This window comes from Pagrus major, chromosome 14 (genome assembly GCF_040436345.1).
Source record: "Pagrus major chromosome 14, Pma_NU_1.0".
Lineage (NCBI taxonomy): Eukaryota > Metazoa > Chordata > Actinopteri > Spariformes > Sparidae > Pagrus > Pagrus major.
Genome location: NC_133228.1, coordinates 21,393,456 through 21,415,035, shown reverse-complemented (window position 1 = coordinate 21,415,035; position 21,580 = coordinate 21,393,456). Strand labels below are relative to the sequence as shown.

Genomic DNA, 21,580 nt, shown 5'->3' with positions numbered 1-21,580 from the left:
GGTAAAAATATTGAGAAATACCGTACCACCGTTACCCAGAGCCCAAAGTGACACCTTCACAATGCTCATTTTATCGGACCAACAGTTCAAACCTAAAAATGATTAAGAAATAAATGAAAAATAATTAGAATAATTAAAAGAAAAAGCAGCAAATCGTCACATTTCCAAAGTCAAATAGGACTTTAATAAAGGTTCATCATTATAACATCAATATAAATACATGACTCTGAACAGAAAATACCAAATAAAAATACAAAACATACAAAAAACATTAAAAGCAAGTTTCTCTTTCTGTTGCCTCCCTGGAGCATCATGGCGTTAAAGCAGCGCTGCGTTTCCTGTGTGTTCCAGGGTCGAGGAGTAAAAGCCATTGTCCAGTTTCTGCCGGCATCCGAGTGGCAACCATTTTCCAGTTAACACTGGGATCTGTAGTGGTTCCCCCCCCCACAATGAAGGGAGGCAAAGGACACATAAGGAGGAGGGCAGTGACACTGTCACTGACTGACTGCTCCTCCTTTATTTAACTGTCTTCTTTCTCTCTGCTGGCGTCTATTTAACCCAGGACCCATCGATCAGACTGGGAGGAGTTCAGCTGCACAGACTCGCTGCTGTCTCCATCCTCCTGCTGAAAGATACACATATGAAAGAAATCTGTTATTAAATCAAAAAACGTACATGTTTGGCAGTTGTGGCGCTGGAGACATGTTGCCAGATTGGGTGGTTTTCCGCCCAACGGGACTACTTTTTTAAAAAAAGATTGTCTCTTTTCCTGATTTTGTCGGCCCTCGGTCTTCTCCTACGCACCTGTCGACCCTAAAGTGTCACATTTCCAGTTAACTTGTGTGTTATTTTTTGATGCTGAGACAAAAACATGCCTTTTTCTTCTGTTTCGAGTATCAATAGAAAGTTAAAGGCTTGAAGCTCTGAGACTAAAAGACTTAAATCATTAAATCAGTTGTTGTTTTTTTGCAGTGTACTGGTTAGGAAAGTAGAACTAGAGACCTGGCTGTTAAAATCTGGTTGTGGAAACTGAATTTAAGTGAAAGTGAAAACGTAAAGTGATGTCAGATATTATTGGGAAGAAGGATGCCGTACAGTAAAATCAGTCACCTTGTTGGCGATGGCCCGCAGTTTCCCCAGCAGGGAGGGTTTCTGGGTGTAGACCACGTCATCGTCAGGTTCCTCCCCTTCAGCCAGACCACAGCTGTCTGCAGCTGGCAGCTCACACTCCTTGTTGGCAGACATCACCAGACGAGAGTACTTGTACTCCAGCCTGACCACAGACCACAGAGACACCGTCAGCAGGAGACAACATAATATCTGGCACCTTCAAGGGTGAATAATGATTAATCTGCTGATTATTTTCCCGATAAATCGTTTAGTCTATAAAATGCCAAAAATTTGTGAAAATGCTGGTCAAAATTTCACAGAGCCAAAAGTGACGTCTTCAAATTGCTTCTTTTATTCAACCGACTGTCCAAAACCCAAAGACTCTTCATTTACTGTTGCAAATCACAAAAATCCTCACATTTATGAAGCTGGAACCAGAAAATGTTTCACTTTTTTGCTTGAAAAATGAAGTTGCAGTTCTGTTTTATGATAGTAGTTAAAGGGATTGTACCGCACACTTATTGTTCTTAAATAGCATTTAGGTCAAGATAAATCTGAGCTGTCACGAGATGATTAACTTATGATTAAGATATACATTTTGTTTCTCACGTTTCTCTAATTTTCTTGTGAAAAAATGGAAATTTTACCTTCTTCAGAGCTTTAAAATGCCTCCGGATGACACAATTTGGAAGAGAAACTGGCTTTGAGAAGGCCAAAACTATCATCTGAGCTGTAATAATCTCTTAGTCAATCGACAGAAAAATCAGAAAAAACAGAATCAGAAAAAAAGGTGAAAATGCTTCTCAAATATGGAGATTTCCTGCTTTTCTTTGTTTAATTTCACAATAAACTGAATATCTTTGGGTTTTAGACTGAAGGCGAAGCCAGACATTTGATGTTACACCTTTAACTTCGAGAATTAATCGATAAATCTAGAAAATAATCTGCAGGTAAATCAATAATGAGAATAATCATTAGTTGCAGACCTGAACCATAAAGGCCATTAAAACCCAAGATTGTACAACTAAAGTAAAAAGCAACAAATCAAGTAAAAGTAAAGAATCTGAACTTTACTGTCACTGACAAACATCTGCTGACATATCTCCCTTTAAATAACATCTCACACTGATCTTAAAGAGTATGTCTGACTGGCAGGTGCCTCTCACCTCTTGTTTTTCTTCCAGAAATAGCAGGTGAGAGAGATGAGCAGCACGGCGACGAAGGCTCCGCCTCCAACCCCGACCTTCAGCCACAGAGCGATGGCCTCACATGGAACGGAGGTCCTCGGAGGCAGCGACACGCCTTTGGTGCACAACTTTGGCTCGTTCCACACGTACAGAGTTTCCTGGAGAGGGTGGAGGGAGACCGGTGGAGAATTTCATCATGCAAGCAGAAATATGTCTTCATAAGATCAAATGACGGAGCAGACGGATTTCTTTCTTTTGAGATTTCTTTCGGACAGCTTAGAGAGATGACGGGAAACAGGAAGTGGACACAACCCTGGTTTGATCACCTTCAGGTTCAGGTGATGTTACAGAATAAATGCAGACAAAGCAAATCTCCTCAAGGAGAGTGAGGAGACAGAGTGTGTGTGTGTGTGATTGTGTGTCTATGTTACCTGGACGCCTCCCTTGCACGCTCCCTCTATCTGGTGATAGTCGTCCTCGGAGCAGCGTGGACAGGCGCTGGCGCTCTCCCACAGGAAGTGAAACGTACAACCATCACATGTTCCTGCAGGACAGGAGCTGAACACACACAGATGATCTCACAGATTAACTTTTATTTTTTTTTATATATAATCTAATGTCTGTTGTTCTGGTATGACATGTAGTATTTTCATATTTCCAGCCATACATTTAATTTTTCATCCCATTTATTTGTACTTAAGGTTAAGGTACATGTGCAAAAAACATGTATATTTTCATTCACATTATATAACTGATTGTATTATGTTCACACTCATATTACCTGTTTTCTTTTTCATTTATTTCTTTATTATTTGTCATCATTATAACAAACATATCGAAAGACAGAGTGCAGAGAATATAAGGGTGAGATAAAAAAAATTAAAGCGAATAAAGTAAAATAAAAACAAATAAAAACGCAGTCTCGTACATAGAAAACATTATCGTCTACCTGGGCACAGAGAGCTCTCCTCGTTCAGACTTCTCGGGGTTACAGCGAACAGTGATGACTGAACTGCGACCCTGATCACAGGACGCCGTCGCCTGTCTTGACCTGATAGAAAATAAGGACACAGTTAGGACTTAAACACAACTAAAACATTCACACGCTGTCTTTCATGACGTACCTGTAGAAGAAGTTGATGTCTGGGACATCCTTTAAGTTTTCAGGAAAAAGATCTGGTTTAGCGTTCACGCCATCCAGGACGCTGTCGACTGTTGCTCCTGGAAGGAAACGCAGATAAAGATAAGTCGCTCTTACCAGTTAATCATCAGAGAGCAACATACTGACATTTAACAAGCTCCGTACCAATGAACGTATCCGCAAGGCTGACGGACTGGGAGGAAATGGCCATCCTGAAGCCCCGCCCATCAGCTGGGATGATGGTTGATTGACAGATGAAGCTGTCCACTGAGTTGACGAACTGAGCCGGGTCGCTCTCGTCGTCCTTGTTGGACACGACGGTGACGTTATCGGTGCAGACGGCAGCTCTCTTCCCCTGCAGCCAGACACGCACATATCATCAAAAATTATCTGTCAGTTGCTATGGTTACGCTCTATGTTTCCCTGCAGCTTTGTTATCATTTTATCACACCGTGGCGACGGGCCTGCACGTGAGGAAAATGTGATTGGTTTTCACATCATGAATACATCTTCCAAGACAAGATATGGAAAATGTCAGATGTATTGTGCCTGGGATATTTAATGAGGTCCGGTGGAAATACAGACATTATATACAATATGTGTAAAGCAAGTGAAGTAATGCCGACATAAACATGAGTAAATCCAGACATAAGAGTAAAAACTGTCATTTATATAGAATAAATAAAAATCACTTTTCATTCACCACACATGTACAGTTTTTAGGCATTTAAACTTTAGTGTTGCTTTCATACAAGACAGTTAATCATGAGTGCAACCGCAGAGTAAGAGTCACCAACTCCACACACAACCAAAAATTAAAATATCCAGTCAAAGTAGGTCAAAGTTTAAAAACAAGAAAGTATCTTTGAGAGTGACATTTAAGAGGATACTAAAACTATAGCTAGAAACTGCAATTAAATATTAAGAATAGAAAAGAAAAGAAAAGCCTTTACTGGTCCAACAGAGGAGACATTCAGGTGTTACAGAAGCTCAAGGATATAAATAAGTACGAATAAATAAAGAAACTTAATAATAAAAAATTTAAAAAATCACATAAAGTGATCAAATATTAACTGTTGCTAATAAAAGATTGATGTTAAGTGAACTTGTGAATTACCTCGTGGCCACACAGGCTCATGTTGAACAGGTGGAGGTATTTTGTGCCTTTCGAGGTGAAACTCGGCCCGATGGTCACCGAGGCCACGTCGCTCAGAGGGCTGAGGTCAAAGGTCACCGTGTGGTTGTTCTCCGTGTGGGTGAAGGAGCAGTCGCTGTAGCATCGAGAGTGTTCCTGACAGAAATGGAAATACATGAACTCTCAACATGCAACATATTAGATTAACTTTCAGACAGTACAACTTCATAAAGTTATTGGTATCAGAACCAAAACTCAGGCGTCATATCAGCAATGGTAATATGATCTAGTCTCTGTACCTTGTTGCTCACGCTTCCAGGTCCACAGGCGACACACGCGTCCTGGCCGTAGGTGTGGCGCCCTGCCAGGTGTGTGTTGGGCGGGCACTCCTGGCATCGGTTGGTGTCTCTGTCGATGAAATACCCAGCGGGGCAGGGGACGCAGGAGGAGCCGGCCCGCTGGGAGTTCTGGGGTATCAGCGCGCAGACCCGACAGGCTGACGCCACACCATCAATAACGTTGGTCACACTGATGGAGTACACCTTCACCATGTCACTGACGTAACGACGCACCTACAAACATACAAACACGGGACGAGGAAAGAAACATATGTGAGGTTTGTTCTTGATATTTAGTGAATGTGAATTTATTGTCATATTCAACAGCTCCTTTTTACATAATATATCTTTAAAGGGAAGGTTTTGTGTGTGTGTGTGTGTGTTCACTCACGTCCAGCGCCTGGTTAGTCCTCTGGAAGGCCCATGTATATGTGACAGAGGCGTTCCTGGTCATGCTGTGCGAGTACGACTGTTTCCCCTTACTGCCTTCCCAGGACTCCACCACTGTGGTGCTCTTACTGTTCACATCCTGCAGAGGGCGCCACAGTAAAAAGTCAAATGGGAGAATATGGGTTGGATTTCTTAAAACAAATATATGCAGAATACAGTAATAATAAACTGGACCACTGCTGGAGAAGAAACGTGAAATATTGGCCTGCTGGTAAAATTAGTCGCCCACGTATCGCCCTCCGTTCTTAACACACAGTCAAGCACACACCATCATGAAGTAGAGCTCACAGTCGGCGGAGCAGATGGTCTCAAACACAAAGGTTATCTGGCCAAACTCATTACCGGTCATCCCTGACAGTGAGGCTGGGACCCTGCCACAAAAACACAAACACAGACATTTAGATGAAACACTTTAACAAACATGATCACATACAAATACAGGATTTTTAAAGTAGACAACTACACCCTACACGGCCTGTTTTTTAAGGTTAAGTCAGCTACCAGGAAAGCACGCATACTTACTTGAAGCCAGGCACGTGCAGGGTGAGGATGAGATAGTCATTATCTGAACTGCTCGCTCCACTGCGAATGTGGTCCCCCGCAACCTCCCATCCTGATGAACAACAGACATGATGCGCTCACATTACACCTCGTTTATTGTGGGTTACGGATCGCTGCACAAGTAGATGATGCTCTGTGATGCACAAAGTCCATTTAGTAGCTGTTGTGGAGCTTGTGACTGCATGAGGTGATCTTTAGCAGCAGAAAATTAAGTTTTATCCTGTAAACTTAATTTTTTATAAGTCCATCTGCTGATGAAGATCATGTGATATGAATAAAAGCTCCAGAAGGGCGACTAAAGCACCTTTACTGCCTTACGTGTTTACTTACTAGGTTGTTAGTAGTTATTTAGATTGTAGGTTGTCTGTATTAAGTTACTTAATAGGTAGATCATTAGTAGTTAACGTTTAGTTACCTAGTTAATCAGTTAGTTAGCAAGAACAAGAAAATCGAGAGCCTATACATTATATATCCCGTCCACAATAGACGCATTTCCCTCCTGCCTCAGTGTCACAGTTGTAACTGCTCTCACCATTCATGTCGTCACATTTGGAGTTTCCCACGTTGAAACACGAAGTCTTCATGTTGGAGGGCAGCACGTTCCACCATTTGTATTCATAACCCAACACTGGCTCTGTACCTGCAGGGCACTCAGTGCAGGCTGGACACACACACACACACACACACACACACAACAATGACATTTTCCTCCTTGATAAAACATTATGTTTGAACAGGAACCATCTTTTCAGGTGTGGATTATGCAGCTGGGTCAGCTCTTTACAAAAATGTAATTCAGAATGATCAGAACATTATGTGACCAGATGGAGAGGCTCTTTGGTGTATTTTACTACTATTGAACTGATACAGATAGGGAGTGTAACAGGAAGTGAACAGATGAAGGAGTATTCACTATTATGTGCTATGAATAGCTGCAACAATAGACTCATATGAGTTCATTTGACTTTGCTGAGGTACAGATTAAAAACCCCCAGTTATATGAACATGTGTAGGCATGTTTACCGGAGGTGCCGTCTGAGTGGGTTCCAGGTGGGCAGGGCAAACAGGTGGAGTCGTTGCTGTTGTAGTAGCCGGGGTTGCAGGGAGGGCAGGGCTTTCTCTGCCCCGTTGCGGGCAGCTCCACAGCGCCTGTGACGTTCTCCACACAGATTTTTGGCTCCACCCAACGATACAACACCTGCGTCTGAATCCGACAAAACCACAGAGGTTATGATCAGGGATTGAAAGGTTTCTCTAAGGGACTGAGGGGCTAAGAGAGGTAAGAGAGGGATAATAGAGACTAAGATGCATAAAAATGGACAATAAAAACAATTAATACCATCAACAATCGAGGGATGTGTTTATTTCATGGTCTTTGACAATCATCATTCTTACTCAGCACTTTCAGAAACGTGAATCAAAACCGGCCAAGGTCATGGATGAGTGCCAAGGAAGTTGATTTAGGATCAGATGTCATGCAAAGCGCTCACTAAGCTCTTCATCATTTCCTTTCTCATCACACTGTGTAACTTCTCTGGTTTCTAACACAGTGACCTGAGACAGCTGACTAAACATCCTCACCCTTTGAAAATCAATTTAAATGTAATGCAGTAAATAAGCCCTGGGCTATTTATCATATGTTCTTTTACTCAGTGTAAACATTCGACCAAATGAAAGATAAACAGGAATCTTCATGCTCATCATATATTAAACCTAAAATGAATCATGAGTGGAGTCAAAAGTCAACATATTTCCAAACTGTCTAGTTTTAACTGGATTATTTTGTTGTTTTTGTGTAAGTTTACCAAGAAATTCAAATTAAAAACAACGTAATCCTCTATTAATCTTGCCATAAAACTCTCGGTTTAATTGTCTTTGTATGTTTACACCCCATGAAAGAGGATGTGTTTGTAAATCAGTGCGTCTGTCCTTGTGCAGTAAAAAGGTGAGGATGTTTGTGTGTGTGTGTGACATATAAAATGTGTGGATGCTGCTGACCTTCCCTTCGCTGTCGCAGGCCGTGTGGATCTGAAAGTAATCCTTCTCCGAGCACGGCGGGCTCACCTTACACTCAGCCCACCCCTCATCTGAAAGAGGAGTCGAACAGGAGAACGAGATGTGATGATGCAGAACGCAGTGAGTCAGAGATAAAAGATGCACAACCAGAATGTGATCAGAAACAGGTTTATAACCAGGTGGGTTCTCACATACACAGAATTTACCTTGTTTTTTTTATGTTTAATGAAAAACAACTGCAAAGATGAAGAATTACGAAAATAAAATAGAAATTTACGGTAAAAATATATGAACAATATGTGAAATATATCTGTTTTAGAATGAAAAGAGCTGAAAGAGTGTTTCAGCAGACGTAAATGTTTTAAGCTAAAATAATATTCTTTATATTAATTTTAAAATTAAGACTTTTTACTACTACTTTTTATTTTACTTGGTTGATTTTCACGATGAGTTCATTCATGTTCACTCATGTCATGTTATGTTTATATTCACAGTTGTAAATACAATATACTATATACATCTCCTTTTTAATTGTTACTTCTTCCTTTAGTCCTACTTTTACATCCAGAAAAAACACTGTATTCACAACCTACAGTTAGTCAGAAGATCAAATGCTGAAAACAAATATCGATGTCTTGAAAAGGGTTATAGAGAGAATTTGGTAGTTGTCCACTTTCATAGAATATAAATAAAGTTTTATATCCTTTATTTCATTTTATTTCCTATTTGCCAATTATTTTAATATTTATCAATAAAAAATGTTTTGTGAGTGTAGCAAAAGAAACACAGCTCGTATGAGTGCAGACGACTGTTGTTTCATGTGTACATACGTGAGTAGTGGTGTTCAGGACAGGGAGTACAGGAGGCTGCGTCCTTTATGGAGAAGGTGTTGCTGGGACAAGGCTCACAGGATGAGGAGCCAGGGGCCGGGCTGAACCAGCCGGGCCGACACGGAAAACACTCCGATGTGTAGGCTACACCTGTGTCGACATGAAGCAGCAGCACAACACGCACAAGTTATTTTTTTACCTCTTCAGTCCTCATCCAGAGAGCTCTGTATATCCGAGGAGGGGTTTTTAGAATTTACCCTCTATCTGGATGTTCTTGAGCAGCACAGGTTTGACCATCTTCCCTCCCACCAGGATGCCCGTGGTTCTCCAGTACAGGATGTTCGTTCCGGACTTCAGATTCACCTGAAAGCAAAGAAGGACATGCATACAGTGAAGCTCATCCAAACCAAGCACATAATACTGTCCCTTCTAACACAACCAAGACCAGATACTCACTGTGTGTGTGTCCCATTCTCCATTGTTAGTGACTTTAATCCACTTCTGGTCATCAGTCTGGGCCATTTCCTGACACTGCTCGTTCTGGACCTGAACACAAATTGACAAGGAAGCTGTCAGCCACAAAATCCAGACAACAGCTGCTGCTCCACTAATTAACTTACTATTATCATTTGCTAAATAACAAGGAACCAAGTGGTGAATCCACCAGAACACATCATATTGTAGGAAGCGGTCAGAGGAGCTTACATAGAACTCAAAGAAGATGTTGTTGTCAGGGTACTGGTATGTGAAGGAGACGGAGCCCTGCTTCTCCAGATGGACGGCGTAAACCAAAGACACTGTACACTCATCACGGTTGGACTCCAGGTACACACCCTGTGGCGTCCATGATGAGCTGCAGCATGGATAAACACACTCAGGCAAACAGCAACTACTACTGTATTTACTCAGTGTAATACCTCTGTACTCAGATCCATCTACTGTCTAACCTGTGGGAATGGTAGCGTTTGTGAGAGTCTGTTTCACCTGTTACAGGCCTGAATGTCCTCTCCACTTGGGCCGGGGTCCAAGAAGCTAGCCAGGCTGGTGAAGCCTGCAGGGATGGCGTCCCATTGGTCAAAACGGAGGCCGCTGCCCAGCGAATAGGAGCCGGCGGCACACGGTGTGCACTCCTGGATGCTCATCTCTAAATACTTCCCGGCCGGACAGGAGAAAGCTATGAGACAGTGAGGAAAGTAGGGACTTATTGGCATGTGAACACAAACAGATATGAGCGTGCATGCACACACAAACTGGCAGTACTTACAGCATTCTGTCCCTCTGGTTGGAGGTGGAAGGTCTGAGCAGGAGCCTGGGTTGAGAGGGATGGAGACCCTCCATCGTGAGCCTGTGCTGTCACACTCTGTGTACTGGTAGTAGTAGTCTGTCTGCAGAACACACAAAGAGATACACAGTCGGTAATTTGTTTGTACGTTGTTTTTAAGGTTTATCACATTTAAACCACTACAGATATGGACACAACAAAACCTGCATCATCATTCATCTTCGTCAATTGATCAACTGAAGGAAAATCAATTGCCAACTATTTTGATAATAGCCATTTTTCAAGTAAAAATGTCAAACATTTGTTGGTTCTAGCTTCCTGAATATGAGGATTTGCTGCTTTTCTTTGTCATTTATGACAGTAAATAAAAAGTCTTTGGGTTTTCTGACGCAATTTGAAGACGTCACTTGAATGACTTGGTGCGAGCATGAAGCTGATTTCATATGGAAACAAAAGCTGCTCATACAAAAGGGGACATCGGAGGGGTGGGAGCATGTCCTGGGTAAAAGTGGTGGCTGACCCCGATCACCACGGCAACCAACCACTGGAACAGTATCGGTCCATTAAGAGCACGACAGCGGGTCATCTGTACAGTCGCTTCTCTCCAAGGACTGTTGGTTGTGGCATGATGTTGAACAGACTGAACTGTCATTTAGAAGAACATTAGGTCCAAAGCGACTGATTATGACTGCTTTTAATCTCCATAGAAACCAGAGCAACACGTCGTCATCTAGAGTGAGTTCAGTGTTTCAGAACAAGCGCTGAGTTTTTGTTTTTCATTATTTTTTAATCAATAAACACAGTCAACAGAATACTTTAGAGATTATAGACTTGCTGGAATTATCTAATATCGTATTTCTTCTTTGCTTTTAGCCTTTTAAAAGCACTTCATTCTTTTTTATTCTCTTATTACTTGTTTATTTCATATCTATTTAATGCAAAATGTCGGTCAAAACAACCTTCATTGAGTATTTATGATTTAGACCAATACATTGTTTTAATCAAAACTAAAAAAACAGTTGTAACAAATAAAGTGCATTGGATTTTTTTTAACTTTTATTCAAGTTTTGCAGCTGTCTGACGCACCTGAGATGTGAAAAGATATTTTATTATGATTTTGAGAAAAAAAAACATTCTGATTTATACGAGGAAAAGTTGACATTTTAGGAAATAAATGTCTTTGCCGAGAGTTAAATGAGAAGATTGATACAGGTCTCATACTTGTACAGTAAATATGAAGCTAACGCCAGAGGCCAGTTAGCTTAGCTTAGCACAAAGACTGGAAACAGTGCTCATTATTGCAATATAATATTAGAGTTTTGCCTAAGTGGTGTTTAGACATTGACTTAAGTTATGTTACAGCTGTAAAAAATTATGCACATGGACAGCAAGCACATAAAGTCTTGCTCTCTCCTCTCTTAGGCCTACTTATTTTACCTTTAAAAATTAAATCAGTTTCATACGTATGAAATTCTTGCAGATTTAAGGCAGAAAAGTCAATAAGAAGGGCTTGATTTTTTAGTTTTTGAGTCCAAAGCCTCGCTCTGGCAGTTCTCCATCTCCTCCCCCGAACCTGCTGTTCAGCTGGGCTGACAAATCATCAGAGTGTGCAGGCAGCTGAGCGCCGACATCTAAGTAGCAGCTAATTAAACCGAAACAATCACAGAAATGACCTGCGATGTGTGTCGGGGGAATAAGATGGTTTTGCAGATACAGGGTGTGTGTGTGTGTGTGTGTGTGTGTGTGTGTATGTGTGTGTGTGTGTGTGTGCAGTACAGATAAGCTCGAGCTCTTTTAAAAAGACTAATCACCTCTCTGCAACAACAAAAATGGCCATTCATGCTGCGTCTCCTCCCCCAAGCTCTCACACAAACAAACATACAAATTGTGGACGGCCACGTGAGAGGCTAAACCGCCTCATTAACATGTAGCAACCTGCACTGACAGTCACCTGCTGCCTCGCTCTCGATAGAGGCACCAACAAGAGGAGAGGTGCCCGTGGTAATGTGTTGACAATGGGGGGAAAAGGTGAAACTGATAAAAAAAAAAACCCCAACAGGGGCTAATGTGTTTCGCTGGTCTCCCGGGTGACTCACGCTGGTTGTCATGGAGACTGATGAAAAGCAGAGAGAGAGGGGGGGAGACAGGGGATAAAATGCAGCGCCACAACAGTCCATCCTCTGAGTCAGGAGATTGTGGGAATGGAGGTTTTAGGATTTGTGCAGAAAACAAGAGAGATGGACGCTTAATGTTCATTATTACTTGTGAGGGTAGGAAAGTGTCTGAACCTGCCTTCTGACAAACTCACTGACAGCTGGCCCACATTCAGCTGTTCATAATATAGTCGCTGCTGCATTATCTAGTACGAAGCTACATTTAGCAGCCGCTTAGCTCCATTCTGTGACTAGAGAGCATCGTATTCTCCTTTGAAACCTTAGTTTTTAAGCTTTTCACCACTTACTGTACTATGTATTTCCATTTTCTGCTACTTTATACTTTAACTCCACTACATTTTACTACATTTCTTTTTACTTCATTTATTTGAAAACTGTAGTTACTAGTTGGAACTGAACTAACGTATGAATACATTTGTACTTTTTTACATTTGCATTTTTGCTTATATTTCCTTCGTAGATAACAATAAATAAATAAATAAATAAATAAATAAATAAATAAATAAATGCAAACTGCAGTTTCTATCATTTTTTCCACAGTCTTCTTTTTCCTTAAATAACTTATTTAAACATTGCACTGAACTAACAAATGCTAACTAGCCTTACCGGTTAGCTTAGCATAAAGACTGGAAGCGGGGCGAAAAAAACCTGAGGGTAACAAAACCCAGTTACCAGCACATCTAAAGCTCACAAATAAAAAACCTGACATTTTGTTTATTTAATTCAAACAAAACGTGTAAAAACGCACAATTTTTGGTTTTACATGAGGAGCTAGCTAAAAGCATTTCCTGACCGGAAGTTCGCGATGAGGTTGCCGGGCAACCAACTGTAGGTGGATTATTTTACCGTTGGATATTTATGCTAGGCTAAGCTAACTAACGATATTTTCAATTTGCAGAAAGAAGAATTAGTATTTTATTTCCCTTTATATCCGTAAAGTGCTGAGATAAATTGTGGTAAACGCGGACGCTAAATTTATATCGAGCTAAACAACTGGTTTTTGTGTTTTTAATTAGCGTTTTGGCCGCGGTCCTCTCTCCTCCTCCTCCTCCTCCTCAGCGGGGTAATCCTGCCCCGGCTGACCGGCAGACGGCTGCCCGAGCGGGGGGGAGGAAAGGCCGGCAGACCGCGTCATCTCGTTATGGAGCGTGTTCACGGTCAACATTGAACCGCATTGTAAAGCCGATCAGCGGCGTGAGGAGGACACTGTCGAGCCCGCATAAAGCTGTAAAACGTCTCGTTAATGTGTTGTCTTATTGTGCATTACAGGGGGAAGCCTTTTGGATGTAACGTGGCTGTTTATTTCTGCATGCATGGCCATTTTCTTGACTTGATCACCGCATTAAAATATGTGGAAAATGTAAATTTCTAGATGAGAATAATGATTTAGAAACAGCAATTAAAACCCCTTTTCTGGCGCCTCAGTGAGCGCTTGTGTTTTTAAAGTAGCTCCAGGATATTAGGAGATAATAATAATAAATAAATAAATAAATAAATAATAATAATAATAATAAAGCGCACTCACCTCATCGCACGGCCGCAGGTCTCTGCCGGCGGACACTGACGGTGCGTGAGCGGCGATGATGAGTAGAAGGCAGCGGGGGAACCAGGAGGCCCGCACCTGCTCCCGCATCCTCAGCGCGGATCACAGACGGCCGGCGGTCCGCTGCCTGGAGCCACGAACATGAAACAGGCCGAGCGGTGAGTGTTTGTGTGCCGCTGTCATTGATGCGCCTGCCCGCCTGTCTCTCACCCTCCTCCGCCTCCTCCCGCACCACCACCGTCAACACACGCGGTGTTAAAATGACACTTCCGGTCCCGGCTTTCAAATTAAAACTCGTGTTATTCTTAGATAAAAGCATTAAGACTTGAAATTGTAATGTTATTATTTGTGTTACTGTTATCTTTTTATTCATTATCCTTTCCTTTAATTAGCAAACCATTTTTTAAAAATATTTTTTTTATTCTGCAGGCTTTTGTAAAGTATTGTATTCTATAACTATTCTTATTAGTCTTAATTTCATTATTGTTCCTCTTAGAGTGACACTTTTAATGCTTTAGTTGCTCAGTAATATTATAGGCTACTAGTATGGATTTTTGTCCAAAAAATAGGTGCTAAAAGGAAATAATTCAGTCACTCAATTCAAGCAAAAGCAACAAATATTTGCTTCACAAATTGTGAAAATTTGAAGCTTTTCTTATTTCTATCATCTAAGACAGTGATTATATGTGAGTTTTGAATTTTTTTTGAATAAAACAAGTAATTTAAATAACTAACGTTGGGCTCAGGAAAATCTATTAATTAAGAAAGAAAATTATCCTCAGACAAATCAAGAATGTCAGCAATTGCTCTCCCAACCAATGCTTTAATCTTAAACCCCGTGCTTTTATTTTGAAGGCTCCACCGCCTGTCTCAGTCTACCTCATTATTTATGACTTCACTTCTCCCTCAGCTAAACCTTCACTCAGACTGTGACGTCACGACTGTGATAACGCACGTTATCTTGATTGACAGCTGCAGAGAGACAGCAGGCCTGCTGGCTGCAGAGCTTAATATAACTCTGCACTGACAGAAGAGTTGGAGCCTGAGAGACACTAACAATGTGCAAATGTGTCGATCCTGCAAAACTCATGCATCCTCTATTATTGATCATATAGCACCCACACCAACCTATAGCCTACTGGATGCTTCCTCTTGTGAGGTATTTTATTTCTAATCTATTTTATTCCTAATATTTGGTCTTTATTTGCTAATAATATTTATCAAGATTGAAATATTTTAATTCTGTAGAGAGGATGCCTTCTCTTCTGATTGACACCAATCATCTTCACACGTTTTACTGATTGAGTCATGCTGGAAAGTGATGATTGATATTTCAGGTAAAGCACCTTTCAAATGCAAATGGTTTCTACATTAGACATGAAACAAGATTTAACAGCAAGAGCCAACAAACTAACTAGCATGAGGACAGAATAATGCATACTGTGCTACATGCAACATCGCAGGTGCTCATGATTTTTGGTTGATTTTGTTTTTTATGGCAATTTAGTAGATAGTTTGATTTTATTTCGTTTTATTTTGATTGCAGGGAATCTGTGTTTTTTCAGTTTGGTCTTAATTTTTCTTGGTTTGACAAAAATTACAATGAAAGTCTCATTAAATGACAAAATCGGATGAGGAGGTGTTCATCTGTTCGCCGCCAGGTGGCAGCAGCACAACAGCGCTACCAAAATATCCTCAGTAGAAGAAGCATGAAACCCGGAAATGACGTAAGTGCAGAATCAAAACAGTCGAAATTTGACAGCTCGTCACCAAAAGGCTGCAAAATGCAATGAAAAATGTTACTGCCAGTGTCAGAAATAAACGACACCATTTAACAAACATCTTTAGATACCGGGGCGACTTTTAATCGGACTGTCGAGGAATGCTAACGAGAGGAAAAGGTGCTTTTGGCTAGTTTATCTACTAGCAGCAGCAGCGGCTCCTCTCTATGTACCTAGCTGGTTAGCATCCACGGCTAACGAAAGCCGCTCCATGGCGATCTATGGGCTGAACATTACCATATATAGACCGGCCACAGAGCTCCCTCGCCGGTGAAATGTAAACGGTGACTCTCGGAGGAGGCTGACTAAAGGGCAAGCATAAACAAAGAAGAAAAAAAACACACTTAGCGCGCTAGCTTCACCATGTCATCTGACCAGATTATTGCCATCGTCATGGATGACAAAATCTACGAGGTGAATAAGAAGAAGCTGATCGAGAAGAGCGACTACTTCCGCGCGTTGTACAGCTCCGGGATGAGGGAGTCCACGGAGGACTCGGTGCAGCTGCAGGGGCTCAGTGTCCCCGGCCTGGAGCTGGTCCTGGAGTTCATCAACACCTCCAAGGTTCAGGTTGTCAACGAGACTCTGGAGGACCTGATCGAGACCGCCTCCTTCTTGCAGGTCACCTCCATCCTCAAGCTCCTCACCTCGGAGATCCGCATGGATAACTGCGTGGAGCTGTACAGCCTCTCTGAAGTGTACGGTACTCATGATCTGCGTAATGCTTGCCTCAAATACATGAGCTGCTACTACCACCCCATGGCGAGGAGGCCGGAGTTCAGCAGCCTACCCTCTGCTGTCAGAGACCAGGTCAAGGAGATGCGCATGAAAGGCACCGCCACCCTGGTAGCCATCGGGGACTTCACCTGTCTGTCCCTGGAGGTGCCTGATCAGGATGAACCCTGGTCCATGCTGAGGTATGGAGAGATGGAGCAGCGCTGGAAACCACTGGCAAACAACCTGCCTCCTGATATGATCAATGTGAGAGGATATGGCTCAGCTGTCCTGGATAACTACCTGTTCATAGTGGGTGGATACAGGATGACCAGTCAGGAGATCTCTGCGGTGCACTGCTACAACCCCTGCAGGAACGAGTGGAACCAGGTGGCTCCGCTCAACCAGAAGAGGTAAAACCGGACCCACACATGTCTTCTCAATCATCAGGTACTTGTTGTGTTTCACTCACTGTGTCCTCCCCATCAGGTCCAACTTCAAGCTGCTGGCGGTACAAGGGAAGCTGTACGCTGTCGGAGGTCAGTGTCTGGGCACGGTGGAGTGTTACAGTCCAGAACAGGACTGGTGGACCTGCGTGTCCTCGATGCCTGACCCGCTGGCTGAGTTCTCTGCCTGTGAATGTCAGGGGTTGATCTACGTCATGGGTGGATACACTGCAAGAGGTTAGAATAACACAGTTCAATTATTCAGAATACTGGCCGCTCTACAGTCAATGTGTACACAGTATACAATAACTATATCGCACACAGTGGAGGAGAAAGATATGTAGGATAACATAAAGACAACAAACATTCACAAAAAAGTTATTTCATAATCTTGGAAAGGGAACTTCAGAGATTTCAGTGGATTATTTTTGTCCTACACAACTTGTACAGTTTTTGTGTCCTCTCTTTAAAAGATGTCCAGATGAGAGTTGATGAAGTTGATAAAAATGCTGATACTGAGTTTGGTTTGATTACTACAGTACGCTCACAGTACCGTATATATTGGTGAGGGTTGTTGTTGTCTGTATCCTGACAGGAGGACTACAAGTATCACTCGGGGTTAGCCATCTAGAGGGATCTTTCTGCTGCTTAAGTGGCTGCTGATGGATTTTGTTTTCATGTCTCCAATCCTTTTCCAGGAGAATGAGCATGTTGCTGAGATGGTTGTTTTTAAAATCAATGTGTGTACGTTCAGCAAATACCTTTCACATTTTGTTTTGTTTTTTGATCGCACCCCTCACTTCTAAAATCAGAACTTTATCAGACCTGGTGAAAAAGAAACAAGTTCTTTCAGTCAGAGTTTCTTTTTCTGTGTTTGTCAGACAGGAACACGAGTGTCCTCCGATACTGCCCCACCTCTGACACCTGGACGGTGTTCCGGTCGTGTTCGGCGCACATCCGCAAGCAGCAGATGCTCTCTGTGGAGGACACCATCTACCTTGTGGGCGGCTACACCCACGAGCTGGAGGCGGGCCGGCGGCAGCGGCGTCCCAGCCAGACAGAGGACGTGCTGACAGTGCAGTCCTACAACGTCACCACTGGGGAGTGGATCCAGCTGAAGGAGAATACGTCCAAGTCGGGCCTGAACCTGACGTGTACGCTGCACAACGACGGCATCTACATCATGAGCCGGGACGTGAGCCTGCCCACCAGCCTGGAGCACCGCGTCTTTCTCAAGTACAACATCTTCTCCGACGCCTGGGAGGCATTCAGACGCTTCCCGGCTCTGGGACAGAACATGCTGCTGTGTTCGCTTTACCTCCCCAACCTGCTGTGACTGAGAGCGCTGACGGTTCAGTGAACACTAACACACAGTGGAGCCCGCGCAGCATTAATATAGGCCAGTATGTGGCTTTGCTTGTCCTTGCACAGAATGGGGCTCTGCGGCGACAGTGGGAGCAGCGTCCGGTTGCCAGGTTGGACGCCTCGTGACCTCTGTGCCTCGGAAACAAAACGCACTACCTTGTACATAAATCCTGCTGTGGATGCAAATACAAAAGCTAAAATGACGAGTATGAAAGTGATGAAGCGCCGTGGCCCGCAGGTCAACAGCATCATAGCAGCTTGTGCCAGTTTGTGCCTCTCATGTACTAACATTAAAGGGATAGTTCAGGGTTTTTTTGAAGCGGGGCTGTATGAGGTACTTACTTATTCATAGTTAGCGAAACATTTTCTAGCCACTTAAAAAAATCAGTTTAAATGCACAGTATGTAATATCTGCCACTAGGGATTTCTCATTTAACAAAAAACAAAAGATGCAAGTAGCGTGGGATCATGGGAGTTGTTGTCTTTGTTGTTCATGTTCTATCTGACAGACATGTTCATTTTCTAGTGTCATTCACGTTATGTTTGGTCGCGTTCGCTGACTTCCTTCTTCACTCTTTGATGTATCGTCTCTTGTTAACCCGAAACTTGAAGCGACAGGTGACCAAATGAAACGCACCGTTACCTGGAGTAAAATAACAGATTTCTCTGGGTTTGACCTTGTTGGAAACATTTGGGATAATGTAAGTACAAAATGCAACAACAAACATCTTGTCGTTTTTTAGACATTTTAATGCAGAAATGTTACGTATACTAAATATTTTCACTGCTTTACCCTGCCGTCAGACAGCCCTTTTCGATTGAGGCGCTGAATCCGTTATCGCTCTCTCTAAAGGCACCAGACTCCTTTGACAGAAACACTAATTTTACCTCGCAGAATATGGGAGTTGCTGCACCACCGTTGCCTGTATTAGTTGGTTTGTTTGTGTAAATGTGTGACTTGGTGAATTTAAACTAGCCGATTAAGGCAGGGGTAGACTAAGGATGAGTCACAATCCCACTTCAGAAACCCCAAACTATCCCTTTAAAGATGCATTCACATCACAGTGGTAATCATCTGTTTCTCTGAGAATGAGAATGAATTACCTGGTAAGTTTGAAAAACCCAGAAGGTCGTTAGACAAAACTTTATTCTGTTGTGAAGGTGTTGCCAAGATCCTCAAAGAAGAAATACTTTGTCTAAAGCTGCAGCAATTGATTTTTAATCAATTAGTTGCCAACTATTATATACTAGTAATTTTTTTAAAGAAAAAAAGTAAAAACTCTCTGATTGCAGCTTCATAAATGTGAATATTTTCTGGTTTCTTTCCTCCTCTATGACAGTAAACTGAAAATCTTTGGGTTGTGGACAAAACAAGACGTTTGAGGACATCGTCTTGGGAAACACTGATCAACATTAATTAATTAATTTATTTTACCATTTCCTGACATTTCAAAGACTAATCAGCTAATCAATTAAGTGAGAAAATACGCCACAGATGATTCCAGTGAAAATACTTGTTAGCTGCAGTTTTAACTTTGTCTTCTGCATTTTTAAAACAATTTTTAATTAGTTTTCTATCCAGGAAACAGCTGCCATCTTTGTTTGCTGCCAGATTCGCAACTTGGGTAAGAGGTTGAAAATCCTTTTTTTATTGTGCAGCAGACTGAATAGTTTTCCATCCAGATGGTTAAAATAACTTCATCTTCATAACAATAATTATTTTTTTGAGAAACCATGAACCACTGTTGAAAGTAATGCAAATACATGCGAGGCACAAACTGGGGCGATATAACAGCATGGGCCACAATGTTCTTGATGTTTACACTCCAGATATGGCGTACATGTTTATCCATAATTCACTACAAACCTTAAACACATTTCCTGTATGTACTGTACATAGCAGATAATCATGAAATGGCTTTGGTTTTACACTGCCAGTTTTATGGGGATTAATGGTTCCCTGATAGTTGCTGTTTGGGATGAGAAGTGGCTCAGAGGGAGCTTAATGTGTTGCACAGTCTTATTTTCCAGAGATACACTAAGCAAAGCTTAAAGCGCAAATTCCATGAAATGAACGATGCACATGTGCCTTCTGCAACCTCAGTTAAAAGGAACTTGATACAAAAAAAAAAGCACAAAATGCAAGACTTTGTTACATTGCCAGCAACTGACCAAAACTGCTGTGTTTTATTTTTCCTCTCTGCTAAAGCAGATTTTGTTTCCATTAAGGTACTTTTCAGTTCCTTGGTTAAGTATTCGTGGTGTGCAGATGTGAGAAATGAGCCTCAAAGTACATCTTATTTCTGAAACTGTTGAAGTTTGGGGTAAATGCAGCATTTAAAGTGTTTGATTTGGTGGATTTTCAGATTCTCTCTGCATTACTGATTTGTTTGACAGTTTGGAAATTTAGGTCATGATATTAAAGATGATGTTCAGGGCTCCGTTTGTTCTTTAATTCAGAGCCTTATATTATGTCATTTCAGCTTGTGTCTTTTCTTGCAATTCAAAAATTAAGAATCAGGCTCATCATAACACGCACGACATCTTCCCACAATCTTTTACTTGCCACCGGGGACCGTGGAGTAAGTCCTGCCTCTGTAGGGTCACTATGCTTCATTCCTTCCCAGGAACATTCGGCACAAATGACCCAACCAATCAGCATGTGTGCTCGTCAGACCCCGGGGAGCCGTGCTGAATCTCCACATTATGATGCCACCTGTAGGAGATGAGAAATGCCTTAGTTTGAATCCGCTGCAATTGCTATTTTGATAATAGATTATCGGTGAGTAATTATTTCGGGAAAAAGTCAAAACTTGATTCCAGCCTCTTAAATTTGAATATTTTCAGGTTTCTTTTGTCCTCTGCGACGGCAAAGTGAGTATTTTTGGGTTGTGGACCAAACAAGATATTTAAAGATGTCATCTTGGGCTGTGAGAAACACTGATCGACATTTTTCATGATTTCCTGACTTTTTTTAGACCAAATAAATCAAACCATTAATTGAGAAAATAATCGACGGATTAAACGAGAATGAAAATGAACGTTGGTTGAAGCTGTAGTCCTGTGAGCCTGTAGTAGAGGTTGGAGAGGCTTAAAGATGAACAGTTGAGGTTGTATTGGTTTAAAAGTTTCCTTTTTCCTTGACAATTATTGGGTATTTAGCATTTTTTAAAATTAATTGATTTGATCGTAATCTGCAAAGTTATAAGTAACTAAAGTTATCAAGTGAACGTAGTGGAGTAAATAGTATAATATTTGCCTAAAATGAGAGAAAGTATAAAGTATAAAGGGTTGCTCCACCAAATTAAGAAAGAAAACAGCATCATATTATATTCATGATTAATCGATAGCTCATCTAGTCAATAAAATGTCAAAACCTCATGAAAAATGTGCATCATAATCCTCCAGAGCCTAAAGTGACGTCTTCAAATTGCTTCTTCTGTCCAACCAGCAGTCAAAAACCCAAAGAATCTTCATACACTGACATAAATGACAAAGAAAAGCAAA

The 21,580-nt window shown here is 41.7% G+C and overlaps 2 protein-coding genes across 3 annotated transcripts; one reads left to right on the top strand and one right to left on the bottom strand.

Moving 5' to 3' along the window:
* Window positions 1-161: 161 nt before the first annotated feature.
* LOC141008441 (endosome/lysosome-associated apoptosis and autophagy regulator family member 2-like) lies at window positions 162-13,973 on the bottom strand. 2 transcript variants are annotated; one of them, XM_073480807.1, is made up of 22 exons: window positions 13,750-13,973; window positions 10,033-10,153; window positions 9,753-9,942; window positions 9,474-9,621; window positions 9,225-9,314; window positions 9,026-9,131; window positions 8,769-8,918; window positions 7,921-8,009; window positions 6,946-7,126; window positions 6,455-6,583; window positions 5,884-5,974; window positions 5,630-5,732; window positions 5,303-5,440; window positions 4,873-5,145; window positions 4,556-4,729; window positions 3,604-3,793; window positions 3,422-3,518; window positions 3,247-3,348; window positions 2,729-2,855; window positions 2,277-2,455; window positions 1,111-1,273; window positions 162-625 (listed from the first exon to the last, which is right to left on the bottom strand). In XM_073480807.1, exons 1-22 carry the CDS (start codon window positions 13,855-13,857, stop codon window positions 554-556), a joined length of 3,021 nt encoding a protein of 1,006 aa, XP_073336908.1. In that variant the 5' UTR covers window positions 13,858-13,973; the 3' UTR covers window positions 162-553. The 2 variants fall into 2 exon arrangements, with proteins under 2 accessions (XP_073336908.1, XP_073336909.1); XM_073480808.1 differs by having other exon boundaries at window positions 162-622; window positions 13,750-13,919.
* Window positions 13,974-15,520: 1,547 nt separating this feature from the next.
* klhl42 (kelch-like family, member 42) lies at window positions 15,521-20,510 on the top strand. The gene is made up of 3 exons (XM_073480233.1): window positions 15,521-16,675; window positions 16,752-16,945; window positions 17,590-20,510. The coding sequence occupies exons 1-3, from the start codon at window positions 15,912-15,914 to the stop codon at window positions 18,042-18,044; spliced, it is 1,413 nt and encodes a 470-aa protein (XP_073336334.1). The 5' UTR covers window positions 15,521-15,911; the 3' UTR covers window positions 18,045-20,510.
* The last annotated feature ends 1,070 nt before the right edge of the window (window positions 20,511-21,580 follow it).